The 20,464-nt window shown below is 38.3% G+C and overlaps 1 protein-coding gene across 3 annotated transcripts in view; it reads left to right on the forward strand.

Moving 5' to 3' along the window:
• The window catches only part of WDR27 (WD repeat domain 27), a 145,140-nt gene that overhangs the window by 43,744 nt on the left and 80,932 nt on the right, over positions 1-20,464 (forward strand). For all 3 annotated transcript variants that reach the window (XM_009680961.2, XM_068939113.1, XM_068939114.1), the window contains 2 exons: positions 5,599-5,696; positions 17,923-18,025. In XM_009680961.2, the coding sequence (XP_009679256.2) occupies positions 5,599-5,696; positions 17,923-18,025 (201 nt within the window). The remainder of the gene's footprint in view (positions 1-5,598; positions 5,697-17,922; positions 18,026-20,464) is intronic.

Here is a 20,464-nt window from a genome sequence, read left to right on the forward strand (position 1 = left end):
AGCACAGCTAGGAAGTCTTGCCATTTTAAACATAGCTTTTAATGTGGAAGATTACTTCAGAAATGAAAAGCTGACTAATATGATGCTGAAGAAAAGTTATAGAAAATACATGGATATTGGGGAACTAACAGTCATTATCCTAACTCAGAGCACATAGAGATATAAGAAAGAAATCTTGGCTAATAAATCTTTACAGACAGCAGTTTTACCTCCATGTTTCCACAGGGTAAGAAGCTGCCCTATGTTTATAATGAGATGAAAAATAATAAATACAGTGAAAATATGTCTGCACACTAGCATAGCACCATGACAGAAGATGTATACTCCTGTGCTTACCTTTCCTTCTTTATCTTTGTCAAGTGTAGGAATAACTAAAGGTCTTAATACTGCCAATTTAATTTGAAAACCTTAAATTGCAATTTTTATTTCCTTAACTACTCATCTTGAGCCAAAATTCTCCTTAAGGGGCTCGGGGCTGTTAGAGAAGGAAATCGTAACTGATTTAGCTTCAGGACTATTAGAGAAGGAAATTGTAGCTGATTTAGCTTCAGCTGAGCATAAGTCTGACTCTTCCTTAGCATAAGCGCCTAAAGTAGATGAAGCCTGCAGACCTCAAGGCTGAACTGCCAATGAACTCCAGAAACATTGTTAACGATGTGGCATTGCCAATGATGTAACTGCAAAACCAATTAAAACTAGCTAACAAAGATACAAAACTAGCTAATTAGGGTACAAAGTAGAATGCAGGAGACAAGATGGGATACACCTGGGTTGCGGCTGACCTTAGAGAAGATAAGGGACTGTGAGAAACAGGGACATGGCAACTAGCCTGGGGTGGAGGCCAGGACCTGTCAGAAGGAGAGAGACCACTGACTCAGTAAAAAAAGATTGGAGGAGACTTTCACTGGCAGGCAGGAAAATAGAACTGTAAAGGGTATAATTACCCCAGAATTCCTTTGTTCGGCCTCCCTCTATAGAAGCACCCAGCTCGAGCTGTTGCTATGCTGTACCATCATTTAAATAAATAATTAATTTTGCTCTTCTATGTGCATGAGACTCCGCCCCTCGGAAACCTGGGGTCGAACTGTTTCTATAACAGGGGCACACCAAAGGACGACAGTGTAAAGTACATCTATTTTCATGTACGGGTTCTTCCAGCAGCAATAACATGAATTAAGCTTCCTTTCTAAAGGTTTTTAGTCTTATATCCTTAAATAGTCTTCCTAATCCACCGCAATAACTCCAGTTTGCCTGTCATGTTCTTCGTGACCTTTACTTCCTCACCACAGGCATCTTTCTTTCTTTCTCTTATGTTCTGCAAACCCTCTTCCTCTGTAGTAACCTTATCTCCTTGACGTGTCCTTATGACTGACATTTTGCATTCTTGTTCTGAATTACTCCTATGTTGGCCAGTTAATGGCTTGCCAAACAAAATCACTTTTGTTAATGGGTGTAGTGATTAGAATTTCTGTCTAATTACTCATTAGCATGTATCCTGTAATTATCACGAGAACTTTCTCTTCTTGTTGAATTGTATTTACATAGTGTAACAGGTTAAAAAAAATTATAGATGGGAATCAACAGACAGTACAGTTGCATACACATCATTTCATTATGAAATTGGGCCTTTAAATGCATGGTCCTACAGAGATGTGGCAGTGGTATTGCTGCAGGTTTATATATGATAGCTTAGTTTTCAGTGTATTTGATCAGGAACTGAGAAATTGAGGTTCGTTGTCCTCGTCAGCATGAGAAAATACAAATGGATATCTTCAGCTTTTCTTTAATAGGCACTAGGCAGCAGGCTTGTGTTGAGGGACCCTCCTCTCTTTCATGAACCTGTGCTACAGTATGCAGGGCCGGCTCCAGAGAGTGAGGAGACAAGACGAAGCATAACAGTGTAGCGTAGCGAAAATGACACACACCCAGGAGAGGAGAGCTCTGCTTTCCAGACCCTGCTCTCAAAACTGCTTGTGACATTTTAATGCAGGGTGTTACTAGACCCTAGTGCTTCCCCTGAAGTCTTCCTGAGGCAATGAGCAAAAGTTATTTTGGCTGTAGTAACTTCACCTCACTCTGATAAGTAGTCTTTAGCTACCTTATACCAAGCCTGACAAGGCAAGTATCCTAAGGTGATAATAATGGATTTACACTTCAAACAGTGATTTCCTACTTGACAATTTTCTTTTGATATGTAAGATCACCTAATGAAAGTGGATTACTGATAATTGCCAAAAAATTACTGAAATTTGATGGTTCCCACATGCTTTCATTTCCATACAAACTTTTAAGGAATGTAGCAAAATGAATTGATTGAATATCAACATTTTAATAATCAGGTATTAATATATCTGAGTTTTCTTCCCGTCTGCTGGCAAAGTATTGATTTTGCAGGGTTTCATGCAACATGGAAAGTCTACACGTTTTCACATTAGTTCTGTATAATTGTAAAAAGAATAACAGGGCTTTGCTTTAATACTCTATACCAAGATAGGATCTCAAGCCTTTGATGAGCCTTTACTTCTATGAGCACAGGATTTAAAAACTGTGTGTTACATAAGAAAATTGGGCTTGAATTTGGAGTATAACTCCTAGCATAGCACTAATGAAACACCAGCCATCCCCTTGCAGTTGGTGGGACTAACTGTATATCTGCATAACAGAGATCTCAATAACCTGAAATGATATTCTTGTGTTCCTGAGTCAAATTTGCCGTGTTCCTATATGGGCAATATTTCATTTTATGCCGTTCAATATCCAGTCTTTGGATCTCTATTCACTAAAAAAATGTGTAGTGTTAAGCATATGAATTGTCTTTGTGGAGTCAGTGGGAATGTTTACATATTTAAATTCAAATTTTCAAAGATGTTTGTTGATTTGTGGTCCTGGAAATTTGCAGTTACCTCTAGGGAGACATACATATCACCAGTTGTATCCTGAGTAGAGCATATGTGAAAACCCTTGAGTGCAGTCTAAATGTTGTTTTTCCAGTGAGTATGAAAGTCTGTCGTTTTTTTATCCCTTTTAAGAGCAGAAACCGCTACAGACAGATTATTCATGTCTCAACTAGAAATCACAATATTCTAAAACAGCAACATTGTGTGTATGAAATGAATTATGGTTTAGTGAATTTTCTTATCCTTCTCAGACATTTTCAATTATAACTTGTAATTTTTATTTTTTGTATATCAAATAACAAAATAATGTTTAATGTGCTTGTTAATATGTATAAAACAAGGAAAGAAAGATTTTTGTTAAACAGATGGAAAAGGGATACAATATTTTAGTTACATTTTAGATTTTAATAATTTTTAACTCTTTATGAATTTCCCTCAATTTTTCATTCTTGAACTTAAGTACTCTTTTCTGTACATCTATTAACCCATACTCGTTGAAGTAGTATAATCATGTAGAGAGAGTAACAGCCTCTGGTAAATAGAGTGGATAAGACAGAAATCACCTGGATTTAGCTTTTAAAAAGGTGATTTTATACAAATTATATTTCTATAGAAAATATGTCACACAGGATAATAATTTTTGATATTAGTCATATGTACATTTCAGGATTTATTCAGGTATAATAGCATGAGTACTTAGGACAGACCATCTAAACAAACAGCTAGACAAACAAATCTTTCTAAGAAAGATTTGAGGATATTGAAACAATCAGGAAAAAATTTAAAAGGCTGGGAAGCCATAAGAGACAAAAAGATGAGATGAAGTGTTAAAATAAGGTGCAAAGACCTGGCAAATGTTTCACCCTTTCGAAAATTACCTAATAGAGCACGTATTACACATATTACACAGTGACTGTGTAAATCAGTCGCAGATGTCTTGAACAGCTGGAGACAGTAGACATAACAGGTCTTGTTTGTCTGTTTATAATCCTGGAGGGAGGACTAAAGTCATCTTGAGAAAAAGAAAGGAGAGGAAGTGAAGTTAATTGCATCTGAAGAATTTGTTGAACAACCTAGAGAACGGAGAAAGTTAACACAGAGGACAAGAAGACAAAAAAGGGTGAAAAGAGCCTTGAAGGCTAGGAGATTTTGTAAGGGATAGTGTAAAGAACAGGGAGTTAATGAAGATTTTGGCAAGCTGGCTTGTTAGGAAGGAGGGTGAGTGGACTATAGTTTCTTTTTTCCGTGTGTGAGGTAAGAAACAAAAGAAATTTTGGATGTAGTGCTAGGGAAATGTGAAATAGCAGCAAACAGTATTTTGCAAAATTCAAGCAGAAACTCTTGGCTTTGTTGGGAAATCAGTGGCACAGTGCCTTTTAGTGCATCTGTTAGAGTAGGCTTTGGTAATGCTTAGTTTAGGAAGGAAACCTACTTAAAGCAAAGGAAGGGAAAGCTCCTATAGTCTTTTTAATGCTGAGTGCCCCATTTTCTCTTGCCATTTGGGGAAATCAGCTGACTAAATACTAGAGCATTTTCCAGTTATACACCAGTTTTTGTAAGAAATAGAAGATTCCTGGCAATCAAGCACTGATTGCGGGAAACGACCTTGAGGTTTCTCTGATGTATCCAGCCAAATCAAGAATGTGAATGGTGAGGAAAGGAAAGGAGGAGTTTCAGCTGTTTATATTCAGTTCCCAGGAGAAAGAAGTTTTGTAGCCAGCAAAAAGGCCAGGGTTTGCCAATGTAGATGTTAAAAAAATCAGAGGTTTAAAAATAGATTAGATTTAATTATTGAAAGGTATGAAGCCAAAATCAGTCTTGGTATGAGCAAGTGCAGTTGCTATTGAAGTCAATTGAAGCATGCCCACTTGTGCCAGGGCCGAATATGGTCTGTAGTTAAATGCTGGACTACTGTGTTTGTCTGGATTATGTAGTTTGACTTTGTCAAGCTGGTTAATTCCTTGATGTGTTTTATATTTTTACTGTCCTCTGTTCTCATGTAGATGAAAATTTTATTTGTAGTCTTAAGCAAAAAAAGTAATATTAAACTAGAAGTTTAGGCATGGCCAAACAAACGTACTGACACCAGCCTGCTTACATGTGACTGGCCATTTTGTCACTTTCCCTTTATCACTATTTTAACGTGCTTGTTCTTCCCCAAAACACCTTGATCCCACCGTTTTTGAACCTTTAGTTCTTCTAAACATCGCAGAATAAGTCTTGGGGAACCCCCAAATGCTCTTCCCCTACATCCCATAATGCATCCCATACCCTGAGGCAATGACCCCCCAAGCTGGAAGTGCTCTGGGGAGTCTCTCTGTGTGACCCCTGGTGACGGATGTCCCTCCGGCCCATGGGGCTGATGGCTCCCCCTTGCCCCTACCCGGCAGGGGCCCCATTTCTCTGACTGGGTTGTTGAGGCTCCTATGCCTGCCGTCGTACCTTGTACTCCGTTGGGTGTGCAGAGATGAGCTTCTTCTGGGCTGAGCGCTCTCCCGTACCAGGCCTGGGAGCAGCTGGGGCAGGATATGATTTGGGTTCCTCCACGTGGAGGAGCATTGTTCCTCTGCTCTCCTTTGTGCATGTGGAGATGAGCTTTTTATCACATACCCTTACAAATATATTTATGGCTTATTCCCAAATGGAGTAAATCTTTAGCACCAGAAAAACAGTGATCTAAAACTAATTTCTGTTGTTACAGGGGTCAGCATTCAGCGCTCAGCAACCTCAAGCTTACAATCTTTTCATGACCACAGCTGTAGGTGATGGCATCAAACTGTGGGATTTAAGAACACTGAGGTGAGGCCAAGTTAGGTGCCTTAGAGTAAAAAGGCTGGCTTTATCTTTATTCAGATTTGTCATACTTGCTGTGATATACCAGAAGGAATTTGGATGTGGAATCAGACCTACAATTAGGCTTTTAAAAAAGAAAATTAAAGGCTAATTTGAATTTATTAATTTTAAGAGACCAAACAAAACATTGAGTAGATTTTTACTTTTAGTTCCCAGTTATAGTTATTTATGGGGAAAGCATTAAACAGTCAAAACTTGTCAGCCATGTCTTACCAACTATATACATAGAATTAATTTTATCTGTAAAATATTATATGGAAATGGATACTAATGGTATTTCCAAAACAGCATGTCATTCCTGCTAAAGGAGGTAAAATTAATCATCCAGCCTTTAAAATACAAATGTAATTGTAACAGTATTATTATAAATCATGTATTTAGTGCTATAAATATACATAATACTTTATCATAAACTCAGAATAAGATATTACTCTTTTTCCAAAAACCTTCCAGTATTGAACTTGGGAAAGCTGTGGGATGAGGGGAGGAAGTGGCAGGGAGGGATAATTGCTTAGGAAAGGAAATACTTGGGGCAATCTCTGTTTTGTAGGCTGAAAGAATTATGTTTAAAAGAAAAAGAGTTTGGATGGGAAAGATGTTTATGCTTTAAATAATATTTTCATGTTTGTTTTGTGTATATATAAACATATTTTTATTGAAATATGTAGTATATTTTTTCTAGTATTAAGTTTTCTCTTTAGGAAATGCTCAATGATTGTTTCAATTACTTCCAAATTTCTCTGGTAAGAATTTGTTAAGCCTATAGGGGGCATATATGTTCTTGCCAAAAACAGGGCTGTATTACCTGCCCTGAATGTCAGAAAGTAATGAAACTAAAGACTGCTGAGTCTGGACTCTGTTACATTGTTATGTTTTTCTAATAAGTTGCTCAAACTGTGATTCTAAAAGAGTAGTGAAAAAGTAGACAGCTTTTCACAGATCACTCTTCTATCTCTTCCTCTTTAAATACTGATATAAGTAGAGCAAGTGAATGGTAAAATAGTTACAAGTGTAAAATCTGGGTAATCAATTAAATGAATACGGCCTAGGAAGAGGGGAATAATTTATTTATATTCTTGCTCCGTATTTCATTTGGCCGAGTCAGTGTATTCTAGTGTCTGCTGACTTCAGTTAACCAAATTAAAAAATCTAATTTAAGTCCTTAATGACTCATATTTACAGTGTGCAGAGTAGATATTGTAGATATGTATGTTTGTACACTATGCGGTATTTATGGATAGTCACTAATGTAGAGAAGAAATATAGAAATCACTATTTTTCCCTTGCTTGTAACTTTCAGAAAAAAAAAAAAATCTTTTTACAACTGAAATTTTTTCTCATTGCTCTGACTAAAAGTTGAATCGACTATATTTTAAAATTGGTTCTTGAGTACTTATGAGGAAGAAAACTATTCACTTTTTCCTAATGTGTTCACCAGGTGTTTTTCACATAATTTTAAAACGGCTGAGTTTGGAAAGCTCTTTCTTAACTTGGAACAAGTGTCCAGTGAAGTGTCAGGTCTACTGTACAGTTACGCAGTTTGAAAATGTATCCACTGAAGTATCCACTGAAGTGTTAGGTCTACTGTACAGTTACGCAGTTTGAAAATGCTTGCCTTTTTTGTTCATAGATCCTGTCCAGTGAAGTCCAGGACATTTCTTGCACTGTTGGGTCCTTACAGGAGAGATTAGTTCCTAAACAATCTTATTGTTGGGCCAGTTCCTTTAATCTCTTAAAGCTGTTGATTTGTAAAGTTGTTGCATCAGCCAGTACCATGTTTGGAATGGTCCCTTTGGAATGACCTCTCTTTTTTCTGCTTTGGGTTTACCCGAATAGGGCTTGTTTATAGAAACTTTTGTCCAGTATTCTTGAAATATAGTCAAGGTAAGTCCACCTTCTGATCTGTAGTCTTTGCAGGGTTGTGGGTGATAACACTACCTCTAAGATTTCAACATTATTCTCTGTTGATTTTGTTCTAAATATTTGCTTCAGACATCCACAGTGGAAGATGTTTTATTTTTGTGTAATCTTCTTGTTGCACTTCAGTGAATTCTATCTATTGTTATTTAATTTAACAATATTGCCAAGTGCAAAACTCTAATTAAGTGGAAAGAAAAAAACACAGTGTGGTGTTCTTGAAAGCTGCAGTTGAAGGCATGGGAAACTCTTTTCAGAGTAGCTGTGCACAATTTCCCTGGGATTCTTAATTTTTTTTTTTTTTTTTGCTCAGTGTCTTTAATTAAGGTTCCTTTTTGCATTCTTCCGACATGCATTCCTTCTGTTGTAACGGACTGAGGAATCAGAGCAGAATGCTCAAGTTCTTTTTTTGATCCTTCAAACATTTTATTCTGGCCTGGAGCTTTATAGGTTTTTAAGGTATTGATTTTTTTGCTTTGAATTCCACAATAATTTTTCCATTTTGTCTGTGTTGTCAAAACAATTTTTTTTGCAATGAAAATTCATTTAGCTTATTTTTTTTTTTCTTGAAGTTTGTAAGACTATTTTGCACTTTCCATTGTCATCATCTTTACTGGATAAAGCTGTGAATCCATCTGTCCTTTTGACTATTGATGATTTGGAGGCATTTCAAGGTTGCTTCAGGGACTGCCAGAAAGTCTTACAGGTTCCTCTGAAGGTGGTACAAGAAAAGGCATTTTAAGTTTCTGATGTTGTCAGCCAGCCTCACAAAGCCAAGCCATCTTGCCAATAAGTGAGGGAATCTTGGACACTACTAGTGACTTTTGGAGTACTCAGACTGCTGCTTCATTTAATGTGAAATGCATGGATTTGTAAAGTTCCATCTAAAAATTTTGAATATTTTTATATTTCACCTGCATTCGCCTCTTCCTTTATAACTGTAGCTAGGAAAAGCTCCAGAGTCTCTACAAAGTAGACTAATGAATAAAGAACCAAGGAGGATAGATCTCTTTGGAAGAAGAACCTGGTCTGGCTACTATTCTTCCAGTTTAGGATAATGAACTATCAGGCTTTGTGAATATATGCATTGACGTAAGACAATAGCCTTTAATCAGCTTCCAAGATATTTTGAAGAGCAATTTAAGTCTGTCTTGTCTGAAAGAACAACTATTTGGAGAATAAACGAAAATATTTATCCACAGTCCAAGCTGGAAGCAAGTGAACAAGGGAGTTAGACTGTAAAGTACGTGGGAATCTGAGGAAATCAAAAAGAAGAAGAAATGGGAGTCACCAAGACAGAATCAGACAAACATGTAATTATCAGGAGGTGATTGGTTCAAAAGGCTGATGCACAAAGGCTTTTTTGAAAGAATCTAATTATTCTTTAGATAAAACACTATAGACTCTAATTGCCCATAATACATAAGAAACTTTACTATTTTGTCTCCTTCTGCCTTCTCTCAATTGAACGCATTTTGGAGACATCACGATTCTTTCTGAAGTCAGGAGTCTGTTGCTGCATTCCTTTTTGTTAGAGTAAAAACAAAACAACTCCAAATTGCAGCCTAGACTAAATATCAGTGTTAAGGGATGTTATAAGATTAGCTGCTGCCTCTGGCAGGCTCCAGGACCCAGGGATCTCTCCAATCCAGGGCTATCCATGCAGCTGCTACTTTCATGTTCAGAAGTTCAACCAATAGTGAGGCGAAGTGTGTATTTTACACACACACACACACACATGCACGCACACATGCACGCACACATGCATACACTGAAGACACTGATATGGCCAGCTCCACAGACTGCCACAGATGAAGTGCTGCCAGAATACTACCAGAACTAATATAACACTTGAACACAGATAGTCAAATCCCCATCCTCCTCTCCAGCTAACGTCATGGTTGATGTTTGCTAGTGAAAGGACACTCTCACTCTCTGTATTCACAAGCACATGCACATTCATGGATCTCTTGGACATCAGTACAGGCCTGCTGCCTATATAATATCCCTACCCGGATTCTGGGCCTCCTGCTTTCCAGCTAGTCCAGCTTGAAGTTTGCTAGCAAATTACACCCTCCAACACTCCAGGTTAGGGCAAAAATATAAATGCTTTGCCTCTCTTCTGCCCCTCTTCTCCCCCTCTCAGTAGGTGTCTCCCAGGCACCTGGGCCCTATGACCCATGGACCTAACTCCAGCTGCTGACGCTGAGACCTTCACTCAGTACATCACTCACCCTGGCCCTCACAGTAGGTGGCAGGTGGAACACATTGGCCCTGTGACCCCCGGTCCCACTCCAGTGGCTGACCCTGAGACCCTCAGCCCCTCCAGTTGCTGATATGGAACTCCCACTTACTACAGTTGCTGGCACCACAGACACAAGGGCCTTTTCACCTGAGGTCTGACTCAGTTCCTGGCCTGAGTTCACTCATTCTAACCTCTCCAGTTGCTGGCAGCTACTCCTCACAGCACTTACACATGGGGTGGAGAGTGAGATTACATGGAAAGATAGGATTTAATAAAAGGGTAGGATAAACTGTGCTGATCAGGCACAGGGCTTAGTCAGATAAGCGTACTGACCAGCCACTGCTTGCACATGACTGGCCCTTTTATACCCCTCTTCTCTATTCCCCTCTTTATTCTTTCCCAATCGCTTTACCCCAGAACCTTCCTTAGTAAGTTTTACATAGTCCCACAGGCACCCCTTGAATATCCAAAATCCTCAAGTTCATCTTGTTTCCCCCTTCTTATCAATTGAAAAGTCCAGGTTGGCCTTCTCCAAAACTATGCCTTATTTTCCTGATGGCCCGTAAATTAGTGACTGGAGATTGGTCTTTATCATTGTCTCTGTTATCCCTTGTCTATCAGCTTTGTGTATCTATGTGGTTTGTTTATTGCTTTCCCTGTTACTTATGACTCCTCTTGAACTGAAAAGGTCCTTGATCTGATACCCTAAATGAAGCAGATGCTCTCATATTCCACGTAGTCTTATAACCAGATGCTTCAATATGTTCTTTTGTCATGTTAAATTTCACATGACAGTCTTTGTTTATGTCTGTTTTACTAGTCTGGATACCTTCAATTGCTTAATTCCTCCCATTTGCAGGTTAAATAATTCCATGTGTTGTAATATCCAGAACACAGGAAGTTTCTTCCATTCATGATTTTAGGAGGTAACTATCAATTCAAAATGCTGCCTTCTGCCCTTTGTCAAATGGAGGTAGATTATCGATCAGACACTGAGTTGTAGAATCACCTCATGTTCACTATCAAAGTTACATGAATATCCTCATCTTCATGGTTGGCTGCTGATATGGAGAAAAATCAGCTGTCCAGATTTCTGCAGCAGTTTACTGTTTTCCTTGTATGTTTTATTCCAAGCCGTCACATTCACAGGAGATGTTCTAGAATATGAAGCAATGAAAGCCTTTCTTCCCCAAGGCAGATTTCAGCCCTTCTGCCGTTTGGTGTTACTACAGTGGACCTTTCCCTGCTCATCAGTAAATTGTGGCTAAAGTCATGGTGTCCTATGGCTTCATCCTTCTTTAGGACACTAATTGCATGGCCTGGCTTTGTCTCAGATTTTCAGATGTAACTTAAGTCAAGCTACATACTGCACTGTCAGGGCCCTGAGTGTACCATTAGGCCATAATTGCCCTGACCAGTCTTAGACCCCCATTCATGCAGTCTCTGCCCATTGGTCCAGGAGCTCCATTTAAGCTCAGGCCTGGGCGTTAAGTCCTTGTCTGAACTATGTCATAGGTGTACCTGTCTCAAGTCTTGTCTCTGGCCTAGTTTTCTGGATGGTCCTTGGACCTACCTTGTAGATAGCCTGCCTCCAGTCCTATCTCCAGCCCTGTCTCCAGGATGCATCTTGGACCCACACAGTAGCTTTGCCTCCAGTCCTCTCTCTGGCCCCATCTCCTCTTGCTCCAGACTGGTCTCCCTGGGTGGACCTTGGACCTGGTTCATCACCTTACCTTATCTGGGACTGCTAGTGGACTCTGTTATCAGCACCCTGCTCTGCTCACCCTGTTAAGATACATTGGCGTGATGCTCTGGTCAGTGAAGGCCTCATCTGTGCCGTGGTCCCTTTCCGCTTGTGACTTGTTTCCCCTCGTGGGGCAGTCCTGCTTTTACTGCTCCCCTGACATGCATATTTACCACTGTATTTATTTCTCCTGTAAGGTGCGTAGCTCTGTAAAATGCACGCTAAGGAATGCCTTGTAATGCTTTTCTTTGTTTCTGCTTCAAAAAAAGTGCTGATGGGTTTGTCTGGATAATTATCAAGCATGTGGTCTGTGTAGTATTAACTACAAATAAAAGCTGATTAATAATCTAAGCAATATTCCTAACTTGAAACTAATTCCTTCCAGTTCTGAAAGGGATAGTAACGTATTTAGTACATATACATCTCTGTAAAGTATTATATGAACACATTAAGATAATACAAGGTTTTTAACATAGTACTAGATTAAGATAATACAATACCTCGGTGCCAGGAAGCGATGTGATGATAAATTGCTGGATTCTGAGAGAAATCAGTATATGAATAAGACAGTAATCAATAGAGATCAACAAATTGGATGACTAATTGAGTAAAGACTTACTGATTTCTCTGAGATTATCCCACTGAAATATTTTGGAGGGAGCAAAGAGCTGTGCAGATAGGCTTTTTCATGTTCTAAGAAAAGCAATGTTCTATCTTTACCCTCATCAGAGAAGTCCTGCATCAACAGCAGATTTCTTCTTAATTTAAGTTACTTAGCATTTTGCAGATGAGATGAAACAAGGCATGAGTTGCATTTGTAGCTGTAGCTTGTAGCTACAGCTGTAGCTGTAGCCTGTTTTTGATATTTAGTCTTAAAATATCTATTCAAAAATTGTTTATATCTCCAGCTCACCTGGAAGACACAGTTTCTATGAATTTCTGAGGAAATTGGCACACCTTCTTTACATCAGCCCCTGTCAAACTCACTCTTCTGTACTTGCACAAAACCCTAGAGATGGTGATACTGCTGACACAACTGCTGCTATGTCGAGGGAAAGAGCAGGATGGAACTGGACAGCTGAAACTGGGAATTGTTTTGGGAAAAAGGAATGGGACAGTTGCGCTGTGCTTTCAAATGCGCTCATTATCTTCCCAGAGGTGGGATGGACAGGGAAAAGCCCAATTTAGAGAGCTGAGCTGCTACTATGATTAGGGTGGGGAGGCAGATGTGACAGCTGTAGGTTATTGTTGCCGCTGTTGAGAGTGGCAGGGGCAAGATTTTGGGAGGAGCTCCCAACCCCACACCTAATGCCTTTAGCGGCAGCAGCTGCCTGTCTCTGACTCATACTCTGAACAGCTGAGGAGTAGTTCAGCTGCTCTGAGCGCTTGCTGCTAAAACAGCCATTCTTCATCTCTTTCTGGGAAAAGGCAGGGGGTGCTTGTTGAACCTCAAATGAAGATATTGAAGAATATTGTTATACTACTTGGACATACTGAATTTCTTCTGCAGGTCGTTCAGATTTGTGGTAATGCTTTAATGGAAAATCTCAGGTAAAATCAGTTTCTGCCTCTTTCACACTCTGAAAAGATTTGCCAATTGTATAAAGACAGCTTTTCACTTTAAGATAATGTCTCCAACTAGTATTATGATCCTGCGCAACTAGATCGTTAAGCTCCCTTGGCAACAATTTTTAGTAGAATTCCTGCAGCCACATGGAACTCATCTGATACATTTTCTAACCATTACACTTCAGTGAGATCCTTAGGGTCAGACATGCGGTTTGAGTGAGTGGGCCTTCAATTTCCAGATATTTTTCAGTTTCCATCTCCTCTGTGAACAGACTGCAAGGTACACATATACACATGCTCGGAGTTTTATTACTTCTCAGTCTGTTCTGAATGTGAGGATCCTGTGACTTGCCATCTTGTTTCCCAGAGCTTTGATTCTTGTTATCTGTATCCTGAGGGAGAAAGACATAAGCAGTGGTTGGAGTTCCTCCAACTTTAGGACTAGGCATACGTGAAGGCCAGCAGGATAGGGAACCTATGGTCACTGTTAGTAAAAACATGTTGAGCTCCCTGAAGGGTGCAGTGTGCGTTTTAAATGAGATCCACACGTACAGAGCATCTGAGGTAGCTACTGCTACAGTCAAGCTCTACACAGATTGTCATAGAGCCTCAGTGAACCTGCTGGTACTCTGAACTAAGGATCGCTGAACTAATACTACTGCACAGGGACCCAGCAATAGAATGTAAGATAAAGCGGTTTAAAAAAAGAAATCTCTGGCTTGCAGCAAAGTTAATTCTTAATACAACAAATAGAACGAAATAAACTTATTTGTTAGAGTATTCCCTGATTTATGCAGATATGCGCCATTCTAATATCTTTCTCTTACAAAGACAGGATATTAGAAAAAATGTAACATGTTTTCTACAAGTTGTTTGTGACATGAAAAGATTCATATTTTGGAATGTATACTAAAAGCTGTACAATGGAGAACAGAGAAAATTTGGCTGTTTGCTCTCCTATACAATTACCAGATGTTTGTCATGGTAACCCCTGAAAAGCTCTGACCAGAGAAGCATTCTTAGGAGGCTGGACAGCGTGCCAGCTGGCCAAGCTAAGCTTGCAATATCCAAAATAAGTTTGATCACCACCTGTTGTTACTTAAAAAGCCACGGGAAAAGAAAAAAAAACACCTTTCAAAAATGACTGAAGTAAGAGAACTCCTAGAATAAGCTAAGATTGTACACATAATATATATCTGTTTACTGTAAGATTTTTTCACTTTCCATCACTGTAGTACCTGACAATATCTGGAGTTAATAGATTGCATAAAAAAGTTTCTGCTAGACCCTGTGGAAAATTAATTTGGACTCAGCATTTTGAAATGTCTTCTTAGGGTAGGATTTTTTATGGTGGGGGTAATTATATTTGTTCCAGAATGTTCACTCTGATTATGGTGGAAAAGTTGAATAGGAAAACAACTAAGGAAATAGAATCCAGCATGTTAGTTATTACTGTGAACACGCTAGCATGGGGAAAATGGTACGTCCAATGACTCAAACTTTGCTTTACATGGCTGTGGTGTAGCAGAGAAAAGACCAGTGGAAGCCTGGGAGTTCTATTAGCTCTTATGCATCCACCTGGAAATAGGTAGGGAATTTGAGTTTACAGGCATAGCTGCAGAGGACTTAAATTCTCTTGAAAAGAAGTTGTTGGCAGTGGTCTATCAGGAGACTCCTCTGTGGAGAAGAAACCTCACTGGGGAAGTTAGCTTCTATAAGGACTGAGAAGGAGGGCTTAAGCACTGGGAAGTAGTCCTGATAGTCAGTGGTCTACCTGAAGAAAAGGGATGATTCTGAAAGCATTTTCAGAAGAGATAGAGGATATATGAATTTTTTTTGTTTTTCTTATGAAGACATGTATTTCTTTGGATGCCGTTGTGTTTTACAACAATAAGAAAAAGGAACTGAAGAGTTATCCGTATGTGACAATGAGAAAGGGTACTGAGCAGGGCTATATTGTTTTTTTTTTTTGGGGGACTCTGAAGTTCCCAAACACAGCTGGGAATCTGGAAGGGAGAAGAGAAAATGTGACTGGGGGCCGAGTTTTGGGAGAGACCTGTTACTACACAACAATGAATAATGCTTGGTAGGAGACACCACATGAGTGAAAAATCAATGGCCAGATGAAGGCAAGGCCGCACCTAGCCGTGAAGAGGACTACCAGGCAGGTGATGCTTACGCTTCTGCACTTCATTTTTATTTCTCTCTGGCTGGCTGGCTAAGCTATTTGAGGGAAAGACTTGCCCAAAGTTACAAGAATGCCTTTACTGCTTAAACGGGTAGTAAAGCCCCCTAATAAGTTCCTCTGATTCACTTCCCCAACCATCCTCTCGAAGGAAGTGGATGCTATATCTTTATATGTCTTCTGAATGCTGTAAGACATCAACAAGAAAATGTCTACAAGATATATAAAATTCACATGGAAAGGGTTTCCCCTTTTGTTGAAAAGCCAGGGGGAATTAGAAGATCACAAACACCTTTGCTTTCAGGAAGTGGCTTGTGTGAAAACTCCACATACTTGAACAGTGATTTTAAAATAGTGAGCGTAAAAGATTCTCGTTTTGTCATGTTTAAGGACAGGCCTTCTGTCTAGTCAGATGTAAATGTTGAGAGCAATGTATGCAAAGTAAATATTTATTGAAAAATGACAGAAAAATTCTTGAACGGGAAAGCTGTGGAGCAAAACTGAAGTACGGGAAGCATGTATTGTCCTTTAGGTTCTCTTTTAAGTTATTTAATTTCCAGTAAGCGCAGTTCTTTGAAAGTGTCGTATATGTTGGAATGCTGCAATTGAGAGGAAACTGAGGTAGTTACTATTTTCTTTTAAAGACAGTATGAAACTTGAAGAGAGGTAGGTTATTCAATGGACAGAATGTAGCTGTTGGTAATTGAAAGTCTCTTATCATTAATACAAGAGCTGTGTGCAAACTGAGGTGGGAGAATGTTTTTACATCTTAAAGCCTGTCAATTACTGTGATTATAAGTTACTTCTCTCTGAATCACAGTGTTTTCTTGAATTGTCTTATTTACACTTTTTACATTTACATTTTTTTATTTTGCATTTTTTTGTTTTCGGGTAGAACTACCCTGAGATGAAGAGTCTGATCTTGTATTGCTGTATGCTCAAAATGTCCATTGAAATCAGTAGTTCTGATGTGCAGAGTTTTAGCTATATATATATGTATACTGTCTGTGGAAGTTCCAAGTTGGGCTCTGTAAAATGATGCATTTTCACTCATTCACAAGTTTCTTTTTTATGCTTTACTAGATGATAGCCATTGAATCGGTTCCATCAGAAAGTATGCCTCTTTCACGTGGTTGAATGATATCAGCTTGACATTCTTAGAGATACATGAGGCTCTAAAAAGGAACACTGTGGTATAACAGTTTAGCTATTTCTGCAAGTAGATTCAGTCAGTCAGATTAACACAGTATCTGTGATTTCACTGGCCAGGGAAAAGAGTGTACCACAGGTGCTGACCGGAGATGTCACTCTCTCAAATTTGTCCCAGGACCTAGCATGTGTAATAGTAAGAATATGTGATTGTTGTATAATGGTATATGCATTTTTTTTTTTAATACGGAGAAAGGTAGTGTGATAGCTTCCATAAAAAAGACAAAAGAAGTCTATTATAAGTCTGTAGTGAAATGACACCTTTTCATGGGTATGAAAATAAAGCTCTGAAATGAGGCACCCATTTGTAAATAATCATTCTCAGCGTGGTGGAAACTGTTTAAGCTTTACACATATAAGAATGGCTTTTAAAATGGAAACAGAATTCTAAATACTGCTTTTTTTCTTCAGCTGTATCATAATTACTAAGCTATCACAATTCTTTAAAGCAGTACCGTTGTTTGTTAGATGAATGTTAATCTTCAGCTCATTAAAAAATTCTTTATTTCTTCCAATGTGCTGAATGTACTCAGCTATTAAAAAAATTACTTTACAATGCTACGCTGCAATATTAACTCTAAAAGCAAGTAATCAGTTGCTTGCTTTAAATTTAAATGCATTCCTTCCTTTGGATTGTATTAACACAGATAACTAGCAAGTTATCTGCAGTTATTTTGTAGGTGGTTAGATTTATCGGTGTGGAACCTCATTGATATATTGGCTTTCTTGAATTTACAAGATCCAGTAAATTAGTGCATGGTGTAGGAATGTAAACAGAGCAGCAGAGATTAAATATACAGATTAAGGAATAAGAAAAGCAAGCAATAATTATTTATATTTGGATTCCACGTACTGGATCTTGATTGGATGGTAATTGCTTGAAGGAGATTTCTAAGCTTCACACAGCAGGCTGGCTTTCATAGCACCTTCCTCCAAATGCAGGGGGTTTTTGGCTTTCCCTGCTTAAATGGCTAATTAGGGGTAGCTTAATGGTAGACATTGCAGCCCCTCATTTCTAAGTACTAATACTCTGTCTATCTTTGTAAACTAGACAAATCCAAAGCATAGCTTTGGGCACTGTCCTGCAGTAGTTTTGTGTGTTCGTTTTATTTTTAATAGATGATATTCTGTAATGCCTTTTGAGTTTTGTCAAAATCTTCCTGCAGAGAGATTTAAACCTTAATTTGTGGATTTAGTATATCTGTAGACTAAGAAAGAAAAATGAGAATGCAAAAAGATTGTATGAAAATGCTAGCTAGTTTTTAGTTGGTATTAATTAGGACTTCCTGACATTTCTCTGAAGGTGTGAACGTCGTTTTGAAGGGCACATTAGCCGTTGCCATCCATGTGGAATTGCAGTATCTCCTTGCGGGCGGTTTATAGCCAGTGGATCAGATGACAAATCTGTAAGTAACGTTTTTGCTTATTTTCCCTCCAAAATTACAGAAGCTACTTGTACACTGTGCACCATTAGTCCTTTCATGCATTTGTCTAGGATTCAGCTTTACAGGCAAAACTGAGGTCTAGTATACTTTCGTGAACTTTATTAATATGTAGGCTGTTGCATGCTGTTCTTGATCTGTATGTCCGTCTTTTTACCTGAAAATTTGCAAACAACCAAATCTTGCAGTCAGAGTTATTCTTAAAAGCTTATTTCTTAAAGTTTTTTTAGTATTTGATTCTGAAATGTTATGTGCCATCAGAGATGAGGAGAATGGTATCTCCCCTGTAGCACAGCTTTATGTACTGTACATAAAGCTGACCACTAGGAACACTATAGCAATGACCTATTAATTTGCTTAAGCTGCCATATACAGGAAGATGAAGATTTCATTACTTGATTTCATATGAACTAGTTAGCTGAGTACAAAATGAAAAGGCATTCAACTATAATTAGAACTTTTTAGAACTCATGATGTAACTTTCATTGCGTATATTCCCTTGCTGGACAGGTTCACTTCTCATTCACTGTCAACTCTATTTAAATTAGCTAGATTCAGCAGAGTCCTGAGTAAAAATGTATCATTACCTTTTTGAGTATGCACCTGACTTTAATTTGGTGAGTCCTGCATGACTTTGGTCATGCCTTTCTGGCACAACAGAAATAGATGAGAAATAGATGTTTGTTAGCTTGTTGTACTGTAAGACTTTGTGACTGGGCTGCTTCTACTATATGGGGTTGAGATCCTGATAAATAAATCTTTTTAGAACAATTGGATAGGAAATCTATTTAACTTTCTTCTAGGTCTTTCTAGGTGATTCATGAGGACTATGACACAAGGCTTCTGGTCAGCTTCAAATTCAGAATTTTCTGAGGAATTTGGTGTTGTGGCTAGTTTTGAAACACTGGCTTCAATTCTGTGTGAAGCTTAGAGGTTTTATTGGCATTCATGCCTGGAAGTGTGGCAATAGCTAATGTATTCTTTTCATTTCCATCACAAAATATGTTTTTTAAGTTTCTAGTAATTTTCTTTTCAGAATGTAGTTTTCAGTACAGAAGAGAAGCATTTTGCTTTGTCTTTGAAACAAAATGCATCTAACATTTTTCTCAGCTCATGACATATATGATGTGAAATTAGTTGAGATTACTTATTAAGATTGCTGATGAAAAGTATAAAAAGAGGTACTGTTATAAGAACTCTTCACTTTTACATTAAGGCTTTTGTTTAGAAGCACTGCTGATACAAGAAAAGAAAGACGTAGAACATGATTTTGATCTCACTTTGAATTCTTGGCACATGGATGCGGGTTGTAGGAAGCTGAATAGCTGGACTGCATCCTACTCTGGTTGGCATGTGGTCCCTGATGTGCACAGTGCCAGTTAGGACTTTTTGGTGTGGCTCCTGGGTTGGAATTTTGCATAATTTCCATTGTATGTCTGTAGAGATCTTTCATTGTTCTTGTTGCTGCCCCCTCAGGAAATCTGAGTTAGTTTGGAACTCTGAGAAACTTATGAAAAACTTGCTACAACCCTACTGTTAGGACAAAATACAGTTTGGGGGCATTTTTAGCAGAACTCTCTTTGAAATGTTGAGATTGGATATAGTTTTATGTTTTCTTTTGAAAAAGAAAATCGAACGTGGCACTGAATAGCGCGTTCATATTGTTGAACTAATAACATCCTGATAGGTGGACTTATATGAAACTGGACCAGTTTTACGAATATCAAGAAGCCAGATATTCTTGCAAATCACATTCTATGACTGAATGTCTATGGGAACTGATGAATGCTGCATAAAAATGCAGCGATGTAGATAAAAGGTGTTATCTTCAAATAATGAAATCTGGAAATAAGTCATTTACCTTCCACTGATGAACAACTGCATTTTCAATCATCCTGCTGTTTAATTTATCAAATGCAATGCAATGCTTGCAACCTGTGATTGACAAATATGACTGCTTTTAAAGCCAGAAGAGGCAGAATTGGAATATAATTGAGAGTAATTAATCTTAAAGTGCCTTTTATATTTCACAGTGTATTAAGTGTTTGACAGAGAGGAATATGTGTTGGCTTCATTGATTAAAAAAATCAATAGTAAAATAAAAACCATATTCCTACAGGGCACAAAATCAAAAAACTGAAATATGTTACTGTAAACAAAGAGTCGCAGATTCAGTCCTCGTTTTACTATACATACGAAGTACATGAGACCTATTTTATATTAGTAGAATAGCTCAGTATAGCTTCTGTTTGGCTTAAGTAGCAGCTTATTTTCATATGAACTGCTTTTGTGTGTATATTAGTATGGAGACTGTACATACTGTAAGTCATGGAATGAAGGTTTTCTCCAGACTGGTTACTCCCACTTTAAGAGAACTTTTGTCAAAAACTGGGCAGGACCTGA

This window comes from Struthio camelus, chromosome 3 (genome assembly GCF_040807025.1).
Source record: "Struthio camelus isolate bStrCam1 chromosome 3, bStrCam1.hap1, whole genome shotgun sequence".
NCBI lineage: Eukaryota > Metazoa > Chordata > Aves > Struthioniformes > Struthionidae > Struthio > Struthio camelus.